General features: G+C 36.6%; 1 protein-coding gene across 5 annotated transcripts in view; it reads right to left on the minus strand.

Moving 5' to 3' along the window:
- RYR3 (ryanodine receptor 3) overlaps nt 1-16,491 on the minus strand; it is a 241,646-nt gene extending 225,155 nt beyond the window's left edge. For all 5 annotated transcript variants that reach the window (XM_054826190.1, XM_054826188.1, XM_054826189.1 and 2 more), the window contains exon 1: nt 16,360-16,491. In XM_054826190.1, the coding sequence (XP_054682165.1) occupies nt 16,360-16,410 (51 nt within the window). In that variant the 5' untranslated portion in view covers nt 16,411-16,491. The remainder of the gene's footprint in view (nt 1-16,359) is intronic.
- Nucleotides 16,492-24,267: the final 7,776 nt, after the last annotated feature.

Here is a 24,267-nt window from a genome sequence, read left to right on the forward strand (position 1 = left end):
GAGAGGGTTAAAAGTTTAGCTTGTCTCTTTTTTAGGTTGGTCTCTAGGTTGAATTTATATTCTTTAAAATGTGTCAACGTGGCCTTGCTATGAAAGGTGAGCTAGTCCTGGCCGAGGAAAGTATTATATCGCTGTCCAAGAAATGATTGTCACCTATGTTTAAGGGAGACTCAGCCAGCAGGAGTATAAACAAGAGATAACAAAACTGTGGGGAAACCAAAGACCTAGTCATATGAAAGTAAGCTAAACAAACTCAGGTTACTTATTCCAGAAAAGTCAAACTGGAGAGGGAATAGAATTCTTCTTTATAAATATAGTGATAGGCGACACTATTAGCACACATGAAAAAAAAAATCTAGAAATATATGAATATATTTAAGCTGAAAAAATGAAGGAAGATTAATAGATTAATGGATTTATACCTTGATAAAAGCAATAGAGGAAAAGATATAATTAGCTTTAAAAAGGAACTTCGGTTCAAAAATTCAGTGACTCAAAAAGTTCTTTGCAGTTCTACGTTCTTGTGATGCATAAATAAATGTTTCCACATGAAATGAAAGCAAATGTAAGATTAATCTAAGCAAAGATATTTCAGATGGATGCTGTGTGGTAAAAATAAGGCAGAGACAGTAAACAAACAGAAGGACTGGAAAGTCTCAGTGACTTTAGAAGTCTGAAAAAGAACCTATGAAGATGAACGTTAAGGATTAATGACAGAAGAATTTCAGTGTTCTCAGCAAAGTATCTTTATCTGTTTCTTGCATTCCTTCTGTATTCAAGAAGATGGAGCCTTGCTCATTTTTGAATGTACATTCCACTTTGAAGTTTTTATTTTCCACCAAAAATACCTACTTATCAGTAATTTTCCATCAAGGGCAAGCAAGCTCCTTTTAAGACTCCCAATTTTGGCAAGCTGTGCATGTCAAAATGAATAAAAATCCTGCCATTTCTTATAATTTCTTGAATATTTTATGACCTCAAGCAACAAGAGACGGAAGGGCAGTTGTTCTCACTCTGGATTTTACAGCCTCAGGCAGAGCTAAAGGGGAAGAAATGTGTACAAACTGGTGTCTCAGCCTCTTTTTCTTTCCAATCTCTCCTTGCAAATATTCACTATTAATGCATACTCATAGTGACTGAATATAAAGATTCTTTGTCTCCCTAGTCAAGTCTACCCCCATACTTCCTTTTTTTTTTTAAATCACTGTGGTATTAATATCCTTCTTGTCACACCAAAAAAAATCCATCTCTGTGGATAACTGCACCTGTCTTTTTCCTTTTCCTTCTTATCACATTAAATAATTAAGTCTTTTACAACTCATCCCTCCTTTAGCTGCCATCCCTTCAATCAAGAAAATTCCTGTTTCTGATAAATTTGTGGTACTAATCACAAATGCCCATCTACAAAATACTGAAGTTCAGGTTTGGGGTTTTTTTGTTTTGTTTGTGAGGTCATCTACCACCTCCCACAGATGGAACTTCCCTGCAGACATAACTCACTGCCTCTTTTCCCTCTTTTCTGTTTTTGTTTGTTGTTATTTTTTTCTTTATTTAATTTAATACCTTCATTTTGGAGGGTGACAACATTTCAGTTGTGTTATGATTTAGTCCTTTTCATACTGACCAAAGTCTCATTTTCCTTGTGTGCTCATCTGCAGCCTGTCCACCCACAGATCAAAGTAAACTCTCTGTATCAGAGAATGTACTGTTTTCTTGTGTTTGTACAGCACCTAGTGACCCTAGCCCTTGTCTGGATGCAACAGTATTAGAAATTTTTAAACCAAAAACACTCAACTATTAAAAAAAAAAATAGTTGCTTGCCAAGGTAGTCTATATATTTCTATTCAGGTACTAGACATTATTTTGCTTGCTTACATTAACATCACAGCTTGAAGAAGAACAGCTGCAAACATTAATAGAGTCCTTCAGAGCATATTAATTAGGCTAGACCCCAGGTTTTAATCATGGTTCACTTGAGATGGTTTAAGAGAATTCTCTCAAGTTTGGCCATCATTAGATCACTGGACTGAAATTACTACTGCTCAGTGTAACATAAGGAGAGCCTGTTCTACTTATTTAACGTTGAATCATTTTTTCACAAGCAAATCTTTATATAAACATAGAAATGAAATTTCTGATTAGATTTGGTTGTTCAACATATGCATTAGATCTCCCTTTTTGAATCTGCAATCTTTCATGTCCAGCACATTTGCCTTCCAACTAACTACTGTTTAGCAACAGTACGCTTTCATCACATGTAACTACCTAGGACTGACCCTTACACACAGCTGTAACGTTTTATCAAGTTCTACGTATGAAGATTACACTAAATTGCACGTAGCTGAAGCCAAGGCCTGGAGCCAGTGATCCAAACACAGCTAGTAGTCACAAGAGCCGTGTAAACTATGCATGTGCTAGACAGAGAGTAACCAGAGTGAACAGCAATTGCTATACATACATAATATTGTAACAGGAGAAGAAATACTTGGGAAGAAGCAGGTGTTGCCATTGCTTCAGGCCACTATTTTAGGACAGCAGCACATTGCTCAACATTGTCTAAGGCAACATTTCTGCAAACATTGTCACCTTGTGTATCCCCCCAAAACGCTTACGTGATCAATGCGCAGTTATCCTACAATCAAACCACTAACCTTAAATCTAATCAGTATGAGAAAGTACAGAACTCACAACCATTTAAAGAAACCAAACAATGGTCCTGTGTGCCAAGAACCCTGACTACACAAATCTCTGCAGGAACAAAAGGAGATAGAAGTTATCCTTGAGACGCCACCTCAGCCACCAAAGAACACAGCACCTGGACAGCGAGATGATCTGATAGGGGCTAACTCAGCACTGCCAAAAACTCACTACTTTGGTCACGTTTATACAATATACCTACTTTTCAGTAAATAATAACTGTGCCTTTGCCTCTGTCCTCTGCAGCTGCACTTGAGAGGAATAGCTCAGTGACTTCTACTGTAACAACTGCAAGCTTCAGTTTACTGTGGAAACACCTGGCTCAAGAAATGACAGGAAAACAGAGTACACAGAAATTGGTATCTGAATCTGGTGTTCTGAGACAGCTAAATTACACAGCTAGCTGATAGGGTGTTACTCTGTGGCAATGAGTGTTGGAGATTTAAGGGATGCACAAAAATACAGAGGTTGGATATTGTTAACTGATGTTGCCTGGAAATAGCCTGAGGTCAGGATAATCTTCCATCGGCTCCCATGGTATTACTGACTTCTGTTATTACTGCTCCTGGTTTTTTAGATAAACAAAGAAAAGAAACACAAATGTGAAAGATAAAAGTAATAAATGGATTACAATAAAGTTAGATTGCATGGGCACATGACAAAGCTATGCAATGGCGTGTTTAATTTTCTAAACAGCACCAGAAACATTCTACCGATGTCACTGATTACATATAACAGAATATCACCACTATCATCTTCTGGTCATCTTTTTTTTTTTTCCTTGAAGATTTTGCCCTCCATTTTCTATGTTGTGATGAACACATTTCATGGCTTAGAATGTTGTGATTTATGATTCTAAACGGTGTTCGTATTGGCAAGGATAGGAAAGGTCATGTTACCACTCTAATTGGCAAGTTCAGCCTTATATACAGGCCCTTATTTAGTCAATGATGTTATATAAGCCTAAGGTCAACCTTTAGAGAAGCTGACTTGGGAAGATCCCTGGCAAATAAAAATGAGTAAGTCTACCTAACAAACCCAAACTCCTGTCACGAAATGAAAGTTACGTGCTCAGAATGAATCCAGAATCTTCCACACCAACAAGCTTCCTGAATTTCAGATTAATCACGGAGAGACTGTACTTCCCAATTCAGCTTCTCCCAAAGTTGGTGTTTCTTCAATAACAAGACACCAGTGGATACAACTTTACGGCTTATTGTTTGTGCAGCAGTGTGACAAGAAATAGGAACTATACTCTGGTTAGCAGTAAAAGGTCATTAACGACAGCTTCTGTAAACTTATCTGCAGTTAGGCTAGCTACAATGAGTCATCAAATTGTGGCATTTCAAAGCAAAAATGAGCAAAAGCCTGAGCAATAAAAACATTTTCTCTTCTGATAAAATTCTCTTCCTTAATAAAGTAAATTATTTAATATTATCAATATATTTTCATAAGTGGAAAGTTTAAATGCAGGTGATAACCTACTTTCTTCCTCCTTGAGGAAACTCATTATTGTGTAACAAATTAGCAATTAGAATGTATTTTATACTGGAAGAAAAATCTGGCTGTTTAAGCAACGTTTACAACGAATGATATATAATACCAAGTTCTTCTTTTAGACCTCACCATTTGTTTGTGTCTAGCTGGTTTAGTAGCTGCTATATGCTGCTTATAACTTTCACAATCATATGAGCATACCATACAGTGTAGTTAATTTTGTGCATAGAGAAGATCAGGTGTAAAATGCGTAACTGAAACAATTCTGAAACTCAGGCTGATTTGCGTGAGTAAAGCAAAACAGTTCTTCATCAAGCCAAGTTTGGTATAGTAAGCTCTTACTATTTCACACATTAAATTGAAGTAACAATGGGACAATGCTCACATCACTGGGGAAGAATATAATCCCACATCCTATACCCTTCTCCAGTAACACCATTATACTCACTTCTATGAAAAAAACTTTGGCTAGTAATTTTGTCTTTCCAGTGCTGCATAAAATCGCTGCTTCAAAACCATAAGGGGGGAAGAAAGTCCCATAGTAGTTGCTGAATTTTCCTTTGCTTGTAAAATGCAAATTTATATTAACATGCTTCTATTATTGAAGCTTTTTTTTCTATTTTTGCTATTGTAGTTGATTTCATTATATATCTACAAAGAAATCCTTTTTTCCCACCTTTATAAAAATCAAAATACTAAAAAGAAAGTTTTAAACACTACAAGAAATATATCAGCATCATTATTATTCAAAAAATACATCCACGTCTTCATTAAGATAAACATGAGAAAAAAAATGTTATGGTTTTGATTAGACACAAATTCAGAGATAATCCTAAAATCTACATATTCTGCATTCATATTACCTGATGAGATGCAATGTCACTTAATTGTACAAGTGGAAAGATTTTGGATCTGTACAAGATCCAAAATGTTACCTTATTTCCTTTTTATGGAAGCAATTTTTAAAAGTTTATGGATATCCTGAGCAAACCCACAATACACACAGTAAATGAATCATGAATAAAACCAAACACCTAAAGCAAACATCAATAATGGGCATTTCCAGTGACTGATGAAAGGGATTCTTATTGATTGATAGAACGTCTTTAAAGGGTTCTAACAGCAGAAGGTTCACTAAAACTGCTAGATTTCAGTTTAACAAGGCTTAATTGGAAATTCTATAATAATCATCAATGATCACTGATTCCAGTGACAATACCTATCCGTCTAGAATCAAGCTTTTGTTTAAGTGTTAGTACTGAGGTACTTCTCAGTATTCAAGCACACATCTATTTTACCCACTCACAAGATGGAGTTACATTAAAGATGAGGCCAATTTAATATTCCCTAAGACAATCACTTGAGGTCCAGTAGAGTAAGCAGAGAAAACTTGATGTTTTTGAAAACTTTGAGCTCTGATTTTTTGTTATATTGTGTTAAAAAAAAAAATATAATGCATCTAACTTCTGAGTTGAAACACCTGGGTAATTCAGCCATCAAAAGTGCTAGTCACCACCAGCCACTCCCTGTAACTTTACATATACCAGATTACCTACAAATATTTCCAGGCATGTTAATAAAGTAAAATAAATGAAGATAATGAAGGCTGAATACCACTTCATTCAGGCAGGACTATTTCCAAGAGACCTGCAAAACCTTACTAAGAAAGCAAGTAAAGACTCAAATTCAGTCTATAGCAACTAACAACTCTTATAGAAAAGGTTTAGGGTCTGCAAATTAGAAAGTTAGAATTGTTCTATGCATTTTAAAAACCTCATTCCTTATTAATTCTAATGTGTATAAATAGCACATAAAGGAAAAAATGCAAAGTTTTAAGTGAAGGTTTGGAAAACATTATTAATACAATCACTATTAAATTCCCAGAGATAGTGACAGATCAGGAAATCAAATCTTATTAATTTCTATTAGCACTTTTTCCTGTGATGGTCAACATCATCAACATTTCGGGGCCAGTCCTCTTTAGTATCTCTATCAAGGACCTGGATGAGGGGATCAAGTGCACCCTCAGTAAGTTTGCAGACGACACCAAGTTGGGTGGGAGTGTTGATCTGCTCGAGGGTAGGAAGGCTCTGCAGAGGGATCTGGACAGGCTGGATTGATGGGCTGAGGCCAACTGTATGGGGTTTAACAAGGCCGAGTGCCGGGTCCTGCACTTGGGTCACAACAACCCCGTGCAAAGCTACAGGCTTGGGGAAGAGTGGTTGGAAAGCTGCCCAGCAGAGAAGGACCTGGGGGTGCTGCTTGACAGCCAGCTGAATGTGAGCCAGCAGTGTGCCCAGGTGGCCAAGAAGGCCATCAGCATCCTGGCTTGTATCAGGAACAGTGTGGCCAGCAGGAGGTAGGGAAGTGATTGTGCCCCTGTACTCGGCTCTGGTGAGGCCGCACCTCGAGTACTGTCTTCAGTTTTGGGCCGCTCACTACAAGGACATTTGAGGTGCTGGAGCGCATCTGAAGAAGGGCAACGAAGATGTTGAAGGGTCTGGAGCACAGGTCTTATGAGGAGCAGCTGAGGGAACTGGGGTTGTTCAGCCTGGAGAAAAGGAGGCTGAGGGGAGACCTTATCACTCTCTACAACTACCTGAAAGGAGGTTGTAGCCAGGTGGGTGTTGGTCTCTTCTCCCAAGAAACAAGTGCTAGGACAAGAGGAAATGGCCTCAAGTTGTGCCAGGGGAGGTTTAGATTGGATATTAGGAAAAATTTCTTCACCAAAAGGGTTGTCAAGCACTGGAACAGGCTGCCCAGGGAAGTGGTTGAGTTGCCATCCCTGGAGGGATTTAAATGACACGTAGATGTGGTGCTTAGGGACATGGCTTACTGGTGGACTTGGCCATGCTAGGCTAACAGTTGGACTTGATGATCTTAAAGGTCTTTTCCAACCAAAACAATTCTATGATTCTATGTATGCAACAAAAACCTTTTGTTCTGTGAAAGTTCTTCACGAAAAGGGTACCTGGTAAAAACAAATGCAGGCATGACTTGCACGATCAAATTGAGGTCTTCCAAATTTTAAAGTCTATCTTTCCTAGCTTTGGCTACATAGGAACTATAAAGTTTATTGACTTTGATCTTTTGGAAAATGCAACAGAATTGGATATGCATTGTAGAATCGGGTTATGGTAGCAGCTTGGAGTATAATACTGACAATTTGGGGGGGTTATTTATTTTTTTAATCAAAATGTTAACTGACTGTGCACTGACTGTATCAACATTTCTATACATTATCAAACAGCTTCTGAATTCTACAAACTACTGACATTAAGTATCTTTAATACATACCGGGTGTATAGGTCTTCTGGGCATTTTCCATATACAGAAAAGATGACACAGTGCAGACAATGAAGTTCAGAGGGAGTCTTGGGAGATGGCCTTAAGCATTTTAGTGAATCATTGGAGGCATTTTAGTATATATTCTAAGCTTGATGATCCTTGTACTCCCATTTGTACATGGCACTGCTGATGCAATATGAAAGCATGTTAAATCTTCAGTGTTTTAAATTAGTTCTGCATCTGCTAAACAGCTGTTTCAAGTCTCCGATTTGAAATTCTATTGTTTGTACAAATAATTTGTCAAGGATTTTATTTAAGTTGCAGCTCTTTTGTATTACATTGTGATTGAAAAGAATTCAAGTTGTTGCAATTGGGTCAAGGGAAGTTGGTTTTCTAGTACAAGGTATCAGAGCACCTGGTTGAGTGCTGAAGAAGCTGAAAAGCTCAAGATTGACAGAGATGTTTGTTGTGGACTAAAAACAGCTCGGGCGGGTGCTGATTACTCATCTTATTGAGGAACTAGCACTTGCTTATTTGGATAAAAGCCCAGTAGAAGGAACAAACCTGATGTTACTACTGAATCCTTCACCTTATGTTGCTTTTCTCTCTGCCATTGATTCTACCGACTGAAGCTGTCGCTCCTCACCACGGACATGAGGTGCCAGAAGAGGGAACTGGAAAAGAGAGGTTTCCTGATCCACAGACTGGCCAGCAGCTCCCATTTACAGCTGAACCATGTCTGTTAAGACTGAGGGTTGACTGACAGCAGGTGCACAATGGCTGACAAACACACGTATGTATGCATCATACTGCAGGTGAGACACTAACAAAAGCAGATCGAGGGGCGGGGGGTGGGAAATCCATTTTCCTGGGGGTTTTTGTAATTCCTATGCATATCCCAATCTTGAACTACTTTAGACACACTCTGAGGATGTCACATATTTGCCAATTGTGCTTCAGAATGTAACTGTAATTTTCAGAAAAGAAGTTTCCAAAAGTTACCCAAGCAAATTAAGTATTTAGGAGGAAAGTATCTTCTGCAATCAGAACAACATACATTCTTTTAAAGTAATGTCTGGTACACAATTTTAAATCTTCCAGCACCAAAACCACTACATCCTACTAACTCATAGACATAAGGAATGATCTGGTGAGTTTTTAATGATATTAAAGACAGAATGTTAAATTTAAAATTTCTATATTGAGCAAACAAACCAAAATATTCATTGAGGCATACATTAATGCCTTATGTTTTCTTTCTGAATCTCTTAAAGTGTATTTATGTTAGCAATTGTTTTCTTAAATTGAGATGATAATTTTACTGTCTATAGAGGTCTGTGCTTATTACATATCTGCACTGTTACTATGTGCCATTTAGGAAAATATGTTTTTCATGAATGAAATCAAGAATTACATGACTTTAAACTAGTGTCCTGTGATTTAATTCAATATATTCTAAATAACTGCGTGCCAAATTTATTTTTATTCTCCTCCTTGCCCATAACTCTGTTTTAATTTTTGGAATCTGTGTCTAATGCACCTGGCAGCATTTGGCTGTGTGGTCACAGCACTGCCATGGGAACTGAGAAAGAAGCAATATTCACAGCTGGATTTCAATATGAATCATACCCAGTTAGCATGGCAGGGGATTAGAAAAAAGGCACAGAGATCAGGCAACCCACTTGCTGCATTCTATAAAAACGTGGGAACACCACTAGCAAACTCACTGTTTATTACCGATGATATTAATCCCCCTTCAGACACCAAAAAGCAGAGCTTGAGCAGAAGACAAATCGCCACAAGAGCCACTAGTGGGACTATGGGGAAGTAGGGGAAAGTATGCTTGGAGCATTAATTTAGGATTATTGCATGCTCACAAATCCCATCAAAAAGGCTTTTAACTCACTAGCACTCTAAGGCGAGATTGAAGAGTTTTGCCTGATTGCAACAAATTTGATGTTATTTCAGCAGACCTGCATTGACACTGATACCAAAAAAAATAAAACTGAAAAGGAAAAAAGAGAAAAGGAAAAGAAACTGACAAGGAGTTAGTTAGATCTATCCTAGGAGTTAAATCAATCATGACTACATTCAATCTCGCAATTATTTTGTAACAATACATGTATTTACAAGACTGTAATACATGCACTGATTTCTTTTTGAAATAGCAGGTTTTTAATTTAAGCTGTAGAAAGAAACAGTAGTAAAGCATGATGCTGAGTTCATGTAGTGCAACGTTGCTTTGTTTTTAACTGGTGTAGACTGGGCCAATATGAAGCAGCTTGCAAAAGTGCAACGTGTTACATATAATTGCATATATCCCATATATAACTATATATCCCATATATATAATATGGCATATGTATACATGTATATATCATACCTATATGTACTATCATTACATATAATACAACATGCAATGTTGTACAACTCATCTCTGAACATTACTGCTCTACGTCCTTGTAGGGAAAACTAGGTTTACGGTCTATTCTATAGATCCATGCTAAGCACAATGTAAGAAAGATGTCAGGGAAACAGACCGAACACTGTACCATCTCCAACAACAACGTGTAACGTCAGAACCTACAGAAATGTGTCCCTAAGTCAACTACCTTCCATGTGATAGAGAGAAATCAGCGTTATTTCTGACTAATCATCATGCAAGTCTTCATTGTCCACCTGGTATGTGTTCAAAAACTCTATTTGCCTTTTCTCCTTTCTGCTGCCCTTTACCTGCTACAGTCTTTCAATACACTACCACCTAGCAAATCCATTTTCCACAGAGCATTTATTAAAGGTTGTTGGTTTTATTCTTCCTCGTGACACCAGTAAATCTACTTTATAATTGTTTCTGTAACTAGAATGTAAAAATGACTACGTGACAACATGTTGGATATAATTTCACTGCCTTTTCATACTCCCTTCCTCTGTTACCTTTCCTCCTATTTTAGTTGCAAGATTTTGGCTGCATAAACATTCCCCTCACTCTGTATTTGTACCAAAAGTACAAATCTGGCCAGGGAACAGACCTCAAGATCCTAACTCAGAGAATGAGAAAGACCCAAGTATATGAAGACAAATCATGTGAAGTTCTATGAAATTATAATGCAGTTGTGGCTATATTAGTTATTCCTCTTTTCCTTAATAGCAGCTATAAAATGCCAATCATTAAATAAGCTTCAAACAACTTTCATTATATTAAACATACCAAACTACTTAAGTCTTTCCCTTTTCATCTAAACATGGTGCAATTTTCCCAAAGAATTATTCCTTAGCAGTAGCCTGAAATACTCATTTAAATGAGATGATTTCGCTCCAAAAGAGAAATTGTTACAAATTAATTGAATAACTCTGATATAGATATCAAGCCACTACTCCAGTGTGTCCAGAGCTAAAAACCAGACACACTATACGGTCAGAAGGCATGACTGTTGTATTTATAGTATGGTAGAGCACTTGCTTAAAATTCTGCTGTGAAAAGGGGTTTCAAATAATTGCTGAAGATCTTATCTTTATTTCATCAAAAATAAACACTCACAGCATACTACCGCATACGATATGCTGGAAAATTTGTCATATTGTAAATCTATCTTATAATATTACCCAGACCTTCAGCAAGGAAACAGTCCTAGGCAAAGAATGAGCGTAAGCCATCTGTTTCGCGTATAGTGACAAACTGCGCAAACCTATTCACAAAGTTGAGAACACATGCAGGCAGTAAAAGTGGCAGTTCAATGGGTGAAAAAAAACAGAGCAACATTATTAATAAAGAAGGACGCTACAAATTCTAAGAAACTTAACTCAGGATAAATTCATAAAATTAGGAATGATTTCATTTCCATGGTAGAAACCGAAGGATAATAAGGCAAGAAGAGTGATTGAAAGTAGCTATAGTGGTGATAGCCTGAAGTTTAAGAAGCAAAAAGAAATCTATCTGAAGGACTTTTTTTTAATGGAGTGGAAGAGACAGGATGGAGTTTTTGTTTGTTGTACAATTTTTGTTCTTCTTCTTAGAAGACTTGGAAGTATGGACTGCTATACAACTGTTAAAAATTGTGGCAATATGCTCAGAAGGGGAGATTTAATGCACAGAGATAAATAGATACACGGATACATAAACATTTAATTAAAAAATCACTTAAGCTGCTAATACACACTGGTTCTCAGAAGCACCTCAAGTTTTAGGTAACATTATTCTTCCCTTCTTTTTACCCTGTTTCTAAAAGGAATTGACTGACTAATGGACAACTACTGTATCATGAATTGCAGTACCTTTCAGTGACAACAGACAAAATGTCCTAATTAATGTGAAAACAATACCTCAGAACACACTCAGCTGTTCAAGCAGCATGCAGAACCTGCGCCAGCTCCCTTAAAAGGGGCTTCAGGAAAATTCCACTGATTTGATCTTAAGGCGTTCCTTAGCCATTGTGACTTTTACTATATATAAATTTCTATATTGCTTTTATATAATCTCGTACACAACTCACTGAGAACAATTTCTATATTTTCCCAGTTTTTAATTAACCATTGCTAAAATCTTCTCCCTAGAAATATCTTCCATTATTGTCCAACATTTGTCCGATATATTTGTTTGCAAGTATTTATCTGGTGAGCATTATATAGCGGATATTCATACTTCACTGAATCACACCACAGAGATTTGTGCTACAGAATATCAGCATGGAGTTAGTAGCATAACTATTAGATGTTAATTTTGACTATTACGGATGAATTATTTTAATATTTCCACTTCACACATTCTTTGTTATGTCACTAGGGTTACACCACTAGAGACACAGATTTGATAAAACAACATATATATGGTTTTATGCCATGCTAATCCTTGGTAAAATAAAGTGCTTTAGTACAACTCCTAAAATAATAAAAAAGGCATGATATAAACACTTTTTATATTTGTATTAGGCAACAGTAAAAATGATTGAAAAAAAAAGAAAGTCTAACTCATACTATACCTGACAGTTCATACTGTAAAACTGAGATAAATTTCCCATCTCATCTGTAACACCTGAACAGTAGAAGAGCTTATTTTCAAGCAATACAGGTAGGAAAGTGTATCTGCATATAAATGTGTATGAGCCACCCAATCATTTTGATTCTGAGCAGCAAATTAACACACAAATGATCAAAAACATACCTGACAAAAAAATCTCTAAACTCATTATGTAAGTTTACATTCATAAACTAGACCTTGGAAAAAAATTAAATCCAAATAGTCTATTCTAGGTCTTTGTAACAACAGTACTTTGCTACTAAGTATAGCAGATAACTACATTCAGTCTATGACAGAAAACAATTTCCCACTCCTCTCGGTAAATTTTTAGATAGCGATTGGAGAGGTTTATCAGAACATTTACAATTAGGTCGTTGAGACAAGCTGTTAAAAGAGCAAAAGTCAAAGAAGAATCAATTGTTAAGGCCTTTGTCACCCAGAGAAATGAAGAATTTGTACCAGTTGGGGAAAGTCCTGCGTACACAGACACATGAAAAAAGGCATACACACACTAATACCTACACACACCAACACACACACACAGTTCAGTTCCATGGAAAACAAGGGAAAATTTTCTTGACTAACGTGTTATGAGACATCTCAAAAAAAAAAAAAAAGGTATTAAAATAAGTGGAAACACTTTTCATTAATATGATGAATTTCAGAGAAAATAACAAAGCAATACACCTACTAACTAATGTTACCACCATACTTTGGACTCTAAGATGGCAAGCAACTTCCACATACTTCATTACAAGTACATTTGAACTGCTCCTATGCTTTGGGCAGGGGTGTGACTGGTTTCCCCCCCGCCCCCCCCTCCAATAATGTTCTCTGTTAGCAAGTGATTATATAGGTATTTCCGATGGAGTAAGACAAAAGCTATCTGCTCCAAGGCATCACCTCACATTTGATTAATTTGGCAGCAGTGGGAATGACAGAGAATTTGGGAATAATTTCCAGAGAGGAGAGGACTTTGTCAATTTGTCACAGTAGTAGAGTCCCAGTAGCCAGGAAAGGCTCGAAGGAGAAGGCTTTACACTCACTCATCCACGCCGCCAAGGGCAACAGGGTTCCCACTATATCTCTCAGCAAGTTATCTCAAACCAGCCCAGTTAACACACATGTTTCTCATGTATTCATACCTTAGGAAGGGGTAACAAGCAAACGATAAGGGGAAGGCATCTAAAGAACAATCACTACCAGGGCAGGAAACTAAGAGATAGCAGTATTGTGTGTTACGCACAAGTAACAAGCGCTTTGCTTCTCCCTTCCATATGCGACATGCAAGTAGGCACACATACATTGAATATCCAGAATCAAATCCAGATGAAAGCCACCAACTAGAAAACTAGACAAACAATTCCAATTATTACAGAAACAAAATATCAAATATTTCATAGCAAAGACACAGCAGCAGGATAGCAGTATAAGAAAACCTCTGTGTATCTATATAGTTATTTATATTCATACTGAACTTCTAAGTCAGGGAAAAATTAAGAAAGGAAATTACACTGTATTAGTAACACCTTCCTTTAAATGCTGTCATTGCACATAAAGACTTCACACAAGAACTGGCACTGGAAATGAATACTGAAGACATACTACTACTACAACAATGATGACAATCAAAGTGTTCTTGTCCCCTCCTCTCTAGAACTTGTTCTTTGTCATTCCTATTGCTGCCAAGTTAATCAAATACGAGGAATGTCTTGGAACAGAAAGTGACAGTGAAAAGCTTTCCATCAAAGTTTATAAACATGCCCACAAGTCTGCTACTCCCTAGAAACGAATACAGGTATCATCCTTATGTACCACTGAGCTTCTAGCCCTTCTATATGAGCAGAAAGCCTAAAAATTATGCACAAAACTATACAATAACATAGATCCAGAAGAAAAAACCCCACATCTTAATGAATAAAAAAATGGGGGCCAAATGGAAAGTTTCCCTTTAAGAAAACAAAAATTAATTTTACTAGACTTTTAAGAGTTAATTCTCTTGCTCTTTGAAAAAATACTGTAGGATATTTTTGGATCAAAAGAGATCTAATCTTATTTTATACCTCACCAAGAAAAAGTTACCTCTGAGACCCTAAAACATTCTAGAGCACTTCTGTCTACACACTCAAAAATAAGAATGTGGAGATTAACAATTTCAAAGGAAGATTCAGCTACACAAGCCTGGGAAACATTCATTAGCAGTCCAAATTCCCAGAAAAGTAATAAGTACTGAAGGCTTACATCACCGTAGCACGCAGTACCTAATTAATGGTTCCTTTCTCGGTGTATTGCAAAACAACTGATCCCTTCTCCATAAAGGTGAAGGAAGTTATAATGGTGGCAGCAGTAACTGATACGATTGTTCACAGCAAGGAGAAGCTGTGTCCAGCTTCTAGTCCATTTTCTTCCCTGTAAAACATTTCCTCACACCAAGTAGAAGGAACACTTCTGCATAGTCTCACTTTTGCTGTTTCCATTTTTGGCCTCCACCTCTATGTAGTGCTTTATTTTACCCATTGGAAAGAAGTGCAATAGAGTTCTACTAACATGAGACTGGGTCACAGCAGCAGAAATTGCCATCTCATGTAGCACACACAGGCTATCTATGAATAGGCAAAGCTTCTCACTTATCGCTGAGGAAGACTGCTCAGTCAAGGCAACTCTTAGAAAGTGAAGTAATATAGATACCTCTAAAAAATGGAGTGGAGGGAAAGGATGTTGGAAAGGGATACTTCATTGTGGTCATCCATTTCCCTCCCCCCATGAAATTCTCCCAGGCTTAAAAGTGCTAATGATACTTCATCACACCTAAACAATTTACATAAGCAGCAGCAGCAGCCATCACCACTCTCCAACATTTAATTCCCAGAAATAAATATTCCCAGCCTCCCAGAAATCAGCCTTGTAATTTCCTACTCCGGGCACTTAGCATGTTTTATTTTAGAGACTTATCCTTTTAAAGTTGTATCAAGTCCAGAGGAGACTGTTTCTGGAACATTATTTGTGAAGTAAAGATAGTATGGAAAGAGGAGGGAATACACAGACCAATAGCAGTTTTTTCATGCTAGTTACACAACAACACACTCTTAGTCATGCAGGGTAAAAATGAGGAGAGACACGAGATGACACATGAAAAGGATCTTATCCTCTTCCCAAAAATTAATGCATGAACACTACTTGCTTAAAAGTCCAAATTGGTTGTCATACTAGATTTGTGTAAAGCTTTAGGAAAGAATGGTGTGAGGGCTCCTTATAGAAAATTACACCAAGTGAAGGCTATTTCACTAATTAACACCCTTTCCCAAAGAAATCCTTATCTCCTTTTAAAATAAGCTTCTTTTAAGCAGAGAAAAGACCCCAAACATTTGCAGAGCCCTGACTTCAACATCTGTTGGTATTCCCTACACACAAGTGTGCTTCTGTGTGCATGTTTATCAGAAGAGGTCATCAAGGGCTTGCTCGGTTTATTCATCATTTTAAGGTTCTCCTATTTGCAAAGCTTCTGTTAATGTCAGTGAAATCTAACCTAGACAGAAGTTTCAGAGGTCAGATATTTGGCAAGCTACATTTAGAAACCCAAGTACAAAGTTGACGAGGACGCTTCAAACACAGGGGATTACAGCGGAAATAGGTCTCCTTATACCAAACTGGCTATTGAGCAGATTCAAGAAAGAACACACTGAGACCGCCTGATGCTATTAAAGCTCATATTCTCGCTTTATTTTTTTCTACTGACTAAATCAATTCTCCCATTTGGCAAAGCCCAGCACAGAAATAACACTTTATTTTTAATACTACAGAAAGGGAATAGACATGAGACATAAAATCATGTACTACATGACCTATAAAAAGCAGATACTTACAGTTCGTAGGAACTGTATTTCATCTTCCCCTCCTTCACCCCCTTCAGCCATGGCTCTTGAGGAGTCAGCTCTGCTGAGACTCTGATCGCCTCCACCGGCAGCTCACTGCGCTCGGTACAGCTCCTCTTCTCCTATCAGTATTAGCATATAGCTAATCCACAGCCATATAGGGAGCTCAGCTAACTCCACTGCACTGCAGACTGTCAGTCAACCCCCTCACTGCCAGAGCCAACTGCGCTGCTTTCTCAGCTCATAGCAAGCAATTCTTTTCCTTTTCTCTCTACCCTAGAGGCAAAAAAAAAAAACAAACTACTGTTAAGGTATTGCAGGAAGCATTCTATGTATCACTAGGTGCTGATTTTTTTTCCCCCCAGATACTGTCTGGTCAAAACAGCAATAATGGTGAAGTGTTAATGAAAGCAGAGCTTGTGCTTCCATCTTCACAGATCAGGGTACCCAAATTTGCACTGAAATGTATCAAATTCAGCAACTCTGAACCTACTGATTTCTGCAGCAGAAGGATGTAAATCAGATGATCGCAGGACAAGCTGATTTTGACAGCAGATATTTTCAGCTCGCTTACAATAACTTCCGTTTCTTGCTTCTCTGCCTAAGCAGCTGCAAATCTGATTTCCAAGATGACTTAATAATCTGAACCTACTATGTGTAGTTATTTGTGCTATCCTTTTACATTGTATTTATACCTATATCCTAAAGACTGCAAGGTTTTTATTTGTACCTTTTCAGAACTGTATCTGAATATGTATAGAGGATGGTACAAATTTACCTCAAAACCTATAAACCACAGTTTTGTTAACATAAAACTTAAAATAACTTTAAATTTTAGTTAAATAATGAAGAAATTTGTAATTAATGAAAATTGCTAGTTATTACTTCAATATTAGCAAATGAGCAAGAAAAAAAAAAAAGAGATCAACTCTAGAACGGAATTTACTTCAGTCAAGGGCGGAAAAGAGAAAGGACACAAGGAAACAGAAGAGAGCACCGCGGAGGCTCTAGCCACCCAATTCACTATATGATCTTGCATTTTGTGGTAAGGCTGCAACCACAGCCCACCCATACATTCCACCCCTGAGAAGCATTACCCAAACTTTGCGCTGTCCCTATTTACATCAATGCATACCCTCACAGAGTACCATATGTATACAGTCTTCTTCTCAGTAACAGTACGTTTTTGTTTTACAGATGAGAAACATAGGCATGAGGGTAAGGGAATAACTTTCTTGGAGTCACAAGGACAAGTGTAGCACAGTGCAAACTGAAACTAGATTCTCTGTGTCCAGAAGCTAATATGTTTATACACAACTGTCCTCTGGACATGGAAGGTAACATAAACTGCCCTTCCCTGCCCCCTCCCCCCAATAATATTATTCTGATTTTTCACTAATTCAAATAACCATAAACACAAGACAAACAATGAGATGCCCAACAGTTTCTCTCTTTGAAGGGCAAAATGTTTTGAAAAATGTTTTATTTCACTCCCTCTTACTACCCTGAGAAACTCTGTCCAAAAAATAATGACAAAGCCAGTACTCAGCCACAGGCAGCTCAGGCCAAGAGCAGCTCAGCAGCCTGCAGCTGATGCAGTCGCACAGTTTGGCCCTGCCAGCCCATCCACTCCCCTGCACCCGTCCCGTAGTTTTTGTCTGTTGCTGTGAGCAAGAACAAGATAGCTTTGTGCAAGGCAAAGGCAATGTGGCAGAAAAATTTTTCTCTGAAATGCCAGAAAACTGATTTGGTATTCTGAACGTCCAGTTTTGTGTTTGGGTTTGGTGGGGTTTTGTTTGGTGTGGGTTTTTTTTTTTTTTTACTCCAGCCATATTTGAATGAATGTTTTATCTCTCTTCTCATCAATATAAACCACAAAATTTTACACATCTTCCTTACCAAATATAGTTATTCCAGAAAAAAAATCAGAGGAGTGGGGAAAGCTTGCTTAAAGTCAAAGCATGCCACTGCATTTTTACTGAAAAACGGATCAAGTAGAGAGGCCTAGTGATGATGCATGTTTATCCATACATTTATATTTAGAATGGATTTGATACATGTATTGCATGGCAAAACTTACAGATGTAAGAACAGCTTTTCTGTAGTGTCCTACAGAAACAACCTTTCAAGCACACTACTTTACTTTGAAAGATTATAAACAAGAAATACCTAAAAACTGGAGAAAGTAAGCGCAAGTCATAAGACTCATAAAAAGAGCAAGTGCTCTCTTTCCTTCACAAATAGAAATCAATGTCATGCAGTACATCTGCTGGTCAAGTTTTATTTGAGTTACTACAGTAAGATTTCTAGATAGTAAGATCTGAACATGCAGAGCTAAGGTTAATCCGTATGAATCAAATGGAAAGGGGAAAAAAATGTACAAGTGTTTTCCTTGGATATTGTAGTATTCCATCCAAATGCTTCCTATGAAACACAGAGACACTTCTAGAGTAAAATAATATGTTTACATCAGTTAATAGATAGCTGTAGATACCTATGTCTGCAACTTCTATTAAGGCAGCTACAGAGGTTACCAATATTATTTTTTTTAAACAGATGTCAACATGCCAGGATCTCACTTTGCATTTTTAAACAAAAGACAAAGTATATGGAAAAAGGAATATTGGTAATACGTGTAGCATTGTAACAGAGATCGTATATCTAAAATTCTGACGTCAAATTTCACCAGCAGGTTTGTTTTTTTCTTTGTAAATCCCTCTATTTTTCTTTGTTTCATACTCACGTTTATAAAGTAACCTGTGCATTGTTTTGGGAAACAAATTCCTCCCTCAAAAAGCAAAATATTTTTGTTAGATTTCATCTTTTCAAAATTGTCAAGTGAACTGCAAAACCATTTCATAGCACTTCTATTCCTTAGAGTTTTGTTCTGCTTGGTACTATGCCTATATGTTTAATGAGAAAAATATTCAGCTACTATAGCATAATGAAATGTACATCTCCTCAAGACATAGCTAGTTTTTTTCCAGAACTTCTCCATTGCTCTGAGATGAGATTTGGCTGTTTATGGAACCACACTTAATCAGAAGTCTCATTTACATGAAGTATAATGTCTTGTATTTCTAATTCCTTAATACTAACTTGTCTTGAAAAATCCTTTTTTTTTTTTTTTAAATTTACTGAAGCTATGATTGAAAGAAAATGACATCATGTCACTGCAGTACATCAATCCAAAATGATCACATAGCACACACAGTGTGTAAATATGTACAGTGACTCTGCTCTACTGGAGACGATTGTAAGGTGCAGCATTCCACTGTGAAAGCCACACAAGTCAAATAATCTGAATTGGGACCACTGTGTATTTTATGTTATCCTATCCATGTCAATCAAATGCAAATCTATAATTTAGCACTTTTGCTGCTGAATATTTTCCGGACAGACTTTACGGTATTTTAAAGCTATCAGAAGAACCTGTTTACAAAACAAATTTAAGGAAAACTTCCTATTTTCAGCACAACCATGCTGCCTGCTTATTCTCCAGCATAAACTCTTCCCTCTTACTAAGGGATTCAGACGGACTGACTCTTCACATGAGTTCTTGATTCTAGGTTAGCTTTTGGCAGGCTTCACTGCTGCTGCCAACAAACAATAACTCAGAATTTTTATAGTGGCAGTAGCCTGGCAATAAAATAGTAACATGAATTTTACAAAAGGAACTAAACAATCATCCTGCTGTAAAAAAGGAGTATCTGACTCTAAGCCACTTTTTGTGGTGTGTATTTTAACTTTCTGAAGATTGACTTACACCATCAATCAAAGCTGGATCAAATACCTAGTAGAAGATATTTACAAAACCTGTAATGGTAAGTATGTGCATGCTGGTGTTTTCAAAAGCACGGATATTATCAGTTACCCAAGTTTCTGTTCGGTGAGGAGTCAAAATGTTACTCTCCACTGATAACTACAGGCCTAAGTGCTACAATTTAGATGCTGCTTGAAAGACCAACATGTCTCTGTGTGTTTTATGCTTCATTTAAGTACAAAAATATGTATAAATATGGCTTTTAAAAAAGCCATTAAAAGAAATACATTGTTTCCTTTACAAAAGCTTCACAAAAGTATTAATATTCGTTATGTTGGCTATTTTCAGCCCGTGCATTAAGGCAGTTAAGTGCTTGTCCAGTTCACAAACACGAGGCACTTAGTGCAAGTTAACATTCCACTCACAAAACAGAAAACTACTCCTGTGAATTTACACTTAACAAGTTTTTGTTTTGTTGGGGTTTTTTTAGTTTATTCTAGAGAAATTAAATTACAATTCACAGTGGAAAATGCAGGATCTTAGTCAAGTTGAGGAAAACCTTCATCAGAAGATTACTAGTTTGAGCAATTTAAAGAGAGAATGGTTTTATTAATTTACACATATTTCCAAACATGATGTACACTTTTTTCCTGTCCATTTAAAAATTACTTTTGTTGTGGCTTTACGCATATCCTATGACAATGCTTTGTTATACAGCACAAAGTTTCATTTTTTTTTTAAAAGCTGAGGCAATCTTTGATGAAATTCCTTATGAATGCAGAAAGAATAAAGTGTGTTATAGAATCCACAGCATAGTATCTGTACTGCTTGTAAGGCTTAATTCAGTGACTTTCCAAGCAACCTCAACACTACTTAATGCAAAATGAGGAAAGGACACTATCTCAGAACAGATGCTCAAAACTCACTTTCACCAATGATCAAAAGTTTTGTTAGGTTGCCATCTGGTGGTATAAATTATAAAAATAATTAAAAAAAAAAAAAGGCCTGTGACTTAGGTTGGTAAGCATAACCATTCACAATATTTTAACCTAAGACATTAGGAGTCTCATTTCCAATTTTATTACAGATTGTGCAACTTTTTTTTACTATAGTCTACGGCGCCATGAACTTTGACATTGCATCTTCTTCATTTTTCTTCAAAAGAAGAAAAAAAACCCACCAAAAAACCCCAAAGAAAACGTTTGCTCACAAGTTTCTTCCTAAACCTGAAATGCCAATACATGAGTAGGACCTTCTCTTGTTTCCAAAAACACAGTTACTCCAATCCCAGTTGACTTAAGTCTGCCAAAATAAGATTTTCTACATATCTCCAAAATATCCCATTCTAGAAGGCCCAAGCAGAGCTCACAAACACCAGCAGACATGTTTCACTGTTTGGCCGTAATTTCCACCTCAGTTCCCCATCACAATACAATAATAACACATTCTCGTACACAAAGCACTATTCCCACACCGAATAGCAAGACTTTAAAAAACTCCTTCAGTTCAGTGTATTTCCTCTTGAATCTGGGGCTGAATGAGTGAACAGGAAAATATATTTCACTTGAACTTCACAGATAGATTTCATTCAGACTAGATCCTTAAAGCCAACACTTGGAACAGCAAATAAATTAGAGTGTAAAACATTAGGACTGTAAATTTTGGTTTAAGCAGAATAAGGATTTAATTAATTAGAGCAAATAAGTACGAATGCTGATTTTGTGTCTTATAACTCATAAAAAGTTACAAAATATGATGAGATATTATCTCTGGGAAAACAAAAAACATTCCTGATGTCAAAATTACGCTAATACTGAATTTCACGTTTCTGCTCCAAACTACCAAGTTTCCTGTGTATACAATATGGACAAACCTGTATTTTTAAGCTTGCTTTATTCTTGATATGTCTGTATTTTCCTGTCATATATTCCCAAAATCTTATCCATCTGGCATAGTTCAAGCATGACAGTTTCAGCACTAATCTTCTATAAGTGTATCAATATAGACTGTTTCAATGACCAATTAGGAAATTTTAATGAAGGATTTTCAATGTTTTGAACATGATTCACTGAAACTAAATTATGGTTTTACAGGAATGTCTATGGCAACACATTATGAACAACCTGGAGTTTATGCAAAACATTTTTGGCCCATCAGCGAACAGAGAATTGCACTAATTCAGTTTGGTTGCAATAAAAGCACAACTAACCTTTTCCGAAGAACTGAGACAGAAAACAGTTTTGAAGTAGCAATGTTGAGTAGCTGAGTGTCCTACACACAGAGTACTGACATAAGTCAAATGATAAATTATCAAAATATAACATGACAGAATTGCACCTACCATGTAGTTAAAGAATTGCCACCATAAAATGCCAAGGCCATATCAGCTAATGACAGAGCTGCAACTATAAAAATAACTTTAATTTCTCTTCAAATCTCAATGCTTTGTAGCTGCTAACTACCTGCAAGACTGTTGTAATTGCTGTCAATACATTTACTATAATTCTTCTAATCCAAACAGCTAAATATGATTAGATTGTATATACACAGTACTTTGTATTCAGCTGTGTTGTTTAGTTGTGACTGGTAAAATAAGTCTCCCAATACTGTTTTTGGACTTCCTCTGAGAAAATTGTGCAAGCATTTTCCATTGGATTTACTGTGCTTTCTAATTTACCTTACTTTTCTCAGAGCTTTTCTACATAAATAATTAATTACCGTATATAAAATGATTATATAAAAATTAATCCACATTCTTAAAGTCCATGGAATATTTCAATATTCACTCCTCCCCTAAAGAGAATTAATAGTGTGCTAATACACACTCTGACTTAGAGAAAATGACTTATGGTCATTTATTGAAAATACTTTAATCATTTCATATTTTCCACTGACATGACTCCACATAAAGCCAGTTCAGCTTGAGATCTCACAGTAGCGTAGAAAGAATTAGAGTCTAAGAAATCCGTAGTTTCTATTGCAAGTAATTTGCACTGTATCACAAATTAATCCTGGTCAAATACCAATTCCAGACAAATATTCAGAAGAAAGGACAGTTGTGGCTGGGACAGGAACCAGAGAAATTTACAGTGTAAGTTGATAGTATCCTACTCCTCAACACTAACACTTAATATAGTATTTTAGTTTGTGGCTTATGTTCTAACCCCTTATGCCTCTGGGTCTCCTACTGCCTATTTCATACATCTCCCTTTTCATTAACTGATGTCTGTATTTATGGCCGGCTTGCTTTCTTATGAATTGTATATGAATTGTATATTGTATAAGAATAGCTGGCAGTGTAGTTCTGTTTTGCTTTTCCGAGGAGTCTCAGAAAACGTACTTTAAGTTCCACTTACAAATATTGCAACTTAAAATAATATCTTTTAACAATCCTAAAGTATTCCAATTATTAATTAAGAACTGAGCAGCACTATGCCCCAGGCTAGGTTGGTTGTTCCTAATGACCAAAATCACACAACAATCACTTCCTCATTATATACATTTTACTACTATGATAAAATGAGCTTTAGAATGTACAACATGAACATCTTTTCGATTCCCTGGCAGCTTGTTTCAGATTCAAGCCTTGGTAGCTTTGCTGGCTTGCCTAGTTTCACCTTTCTCAGATCATCCTCTCACCAAAAGCCAACCATGAGTTTTGCATGTCATAGTACATAATTTGACATTATGGGGTACTATTTGATGAGCTGTGACTACTGAGATGGATGTGAATAATTCATGAAAGCAGATGTGCCTCTACTATTATTTCAACCATCTCTCAATTGGCATTTTTAATAATCTATTGTGTACCATCAAAAATTTCAGATTACAAAGTTTACAAATGATGTGGGGGACTCTGCATGCTTGGGATGTGCTTAGCACAGAAGATGCTAATAATGAAATAGATGTATTAGACTTTAAAGGAATAGAATTATAGTTTGATATAAACCTACTTTCTGTTCACAAAAAAAGTACATATTAATTCAATCTTTGAAACTACACGGAAAAGAAAAGCAACTCTATGCATAAGTGTGGTTACAGATTGTAATTTCCATGTGCAGGAGGTCTGGTTTTTTGAGTTAACTTCAATTCAATACACAGCTGAGTTTCTAACCTCTTTAATCCAGATCTGTTTT

Source organism: Grus americana, chromosome 5 (assembly GCF_028858705.1).
Source record: "Grus americana isolate bGruAme1 chromosome 5, bGruAme1.mat, whole genome shotgun sequence".
NCBI lineage: Eukaryota > Metazoa > Chordata > Aves > Gruiformes > Gruidae > Grus > Grus americana.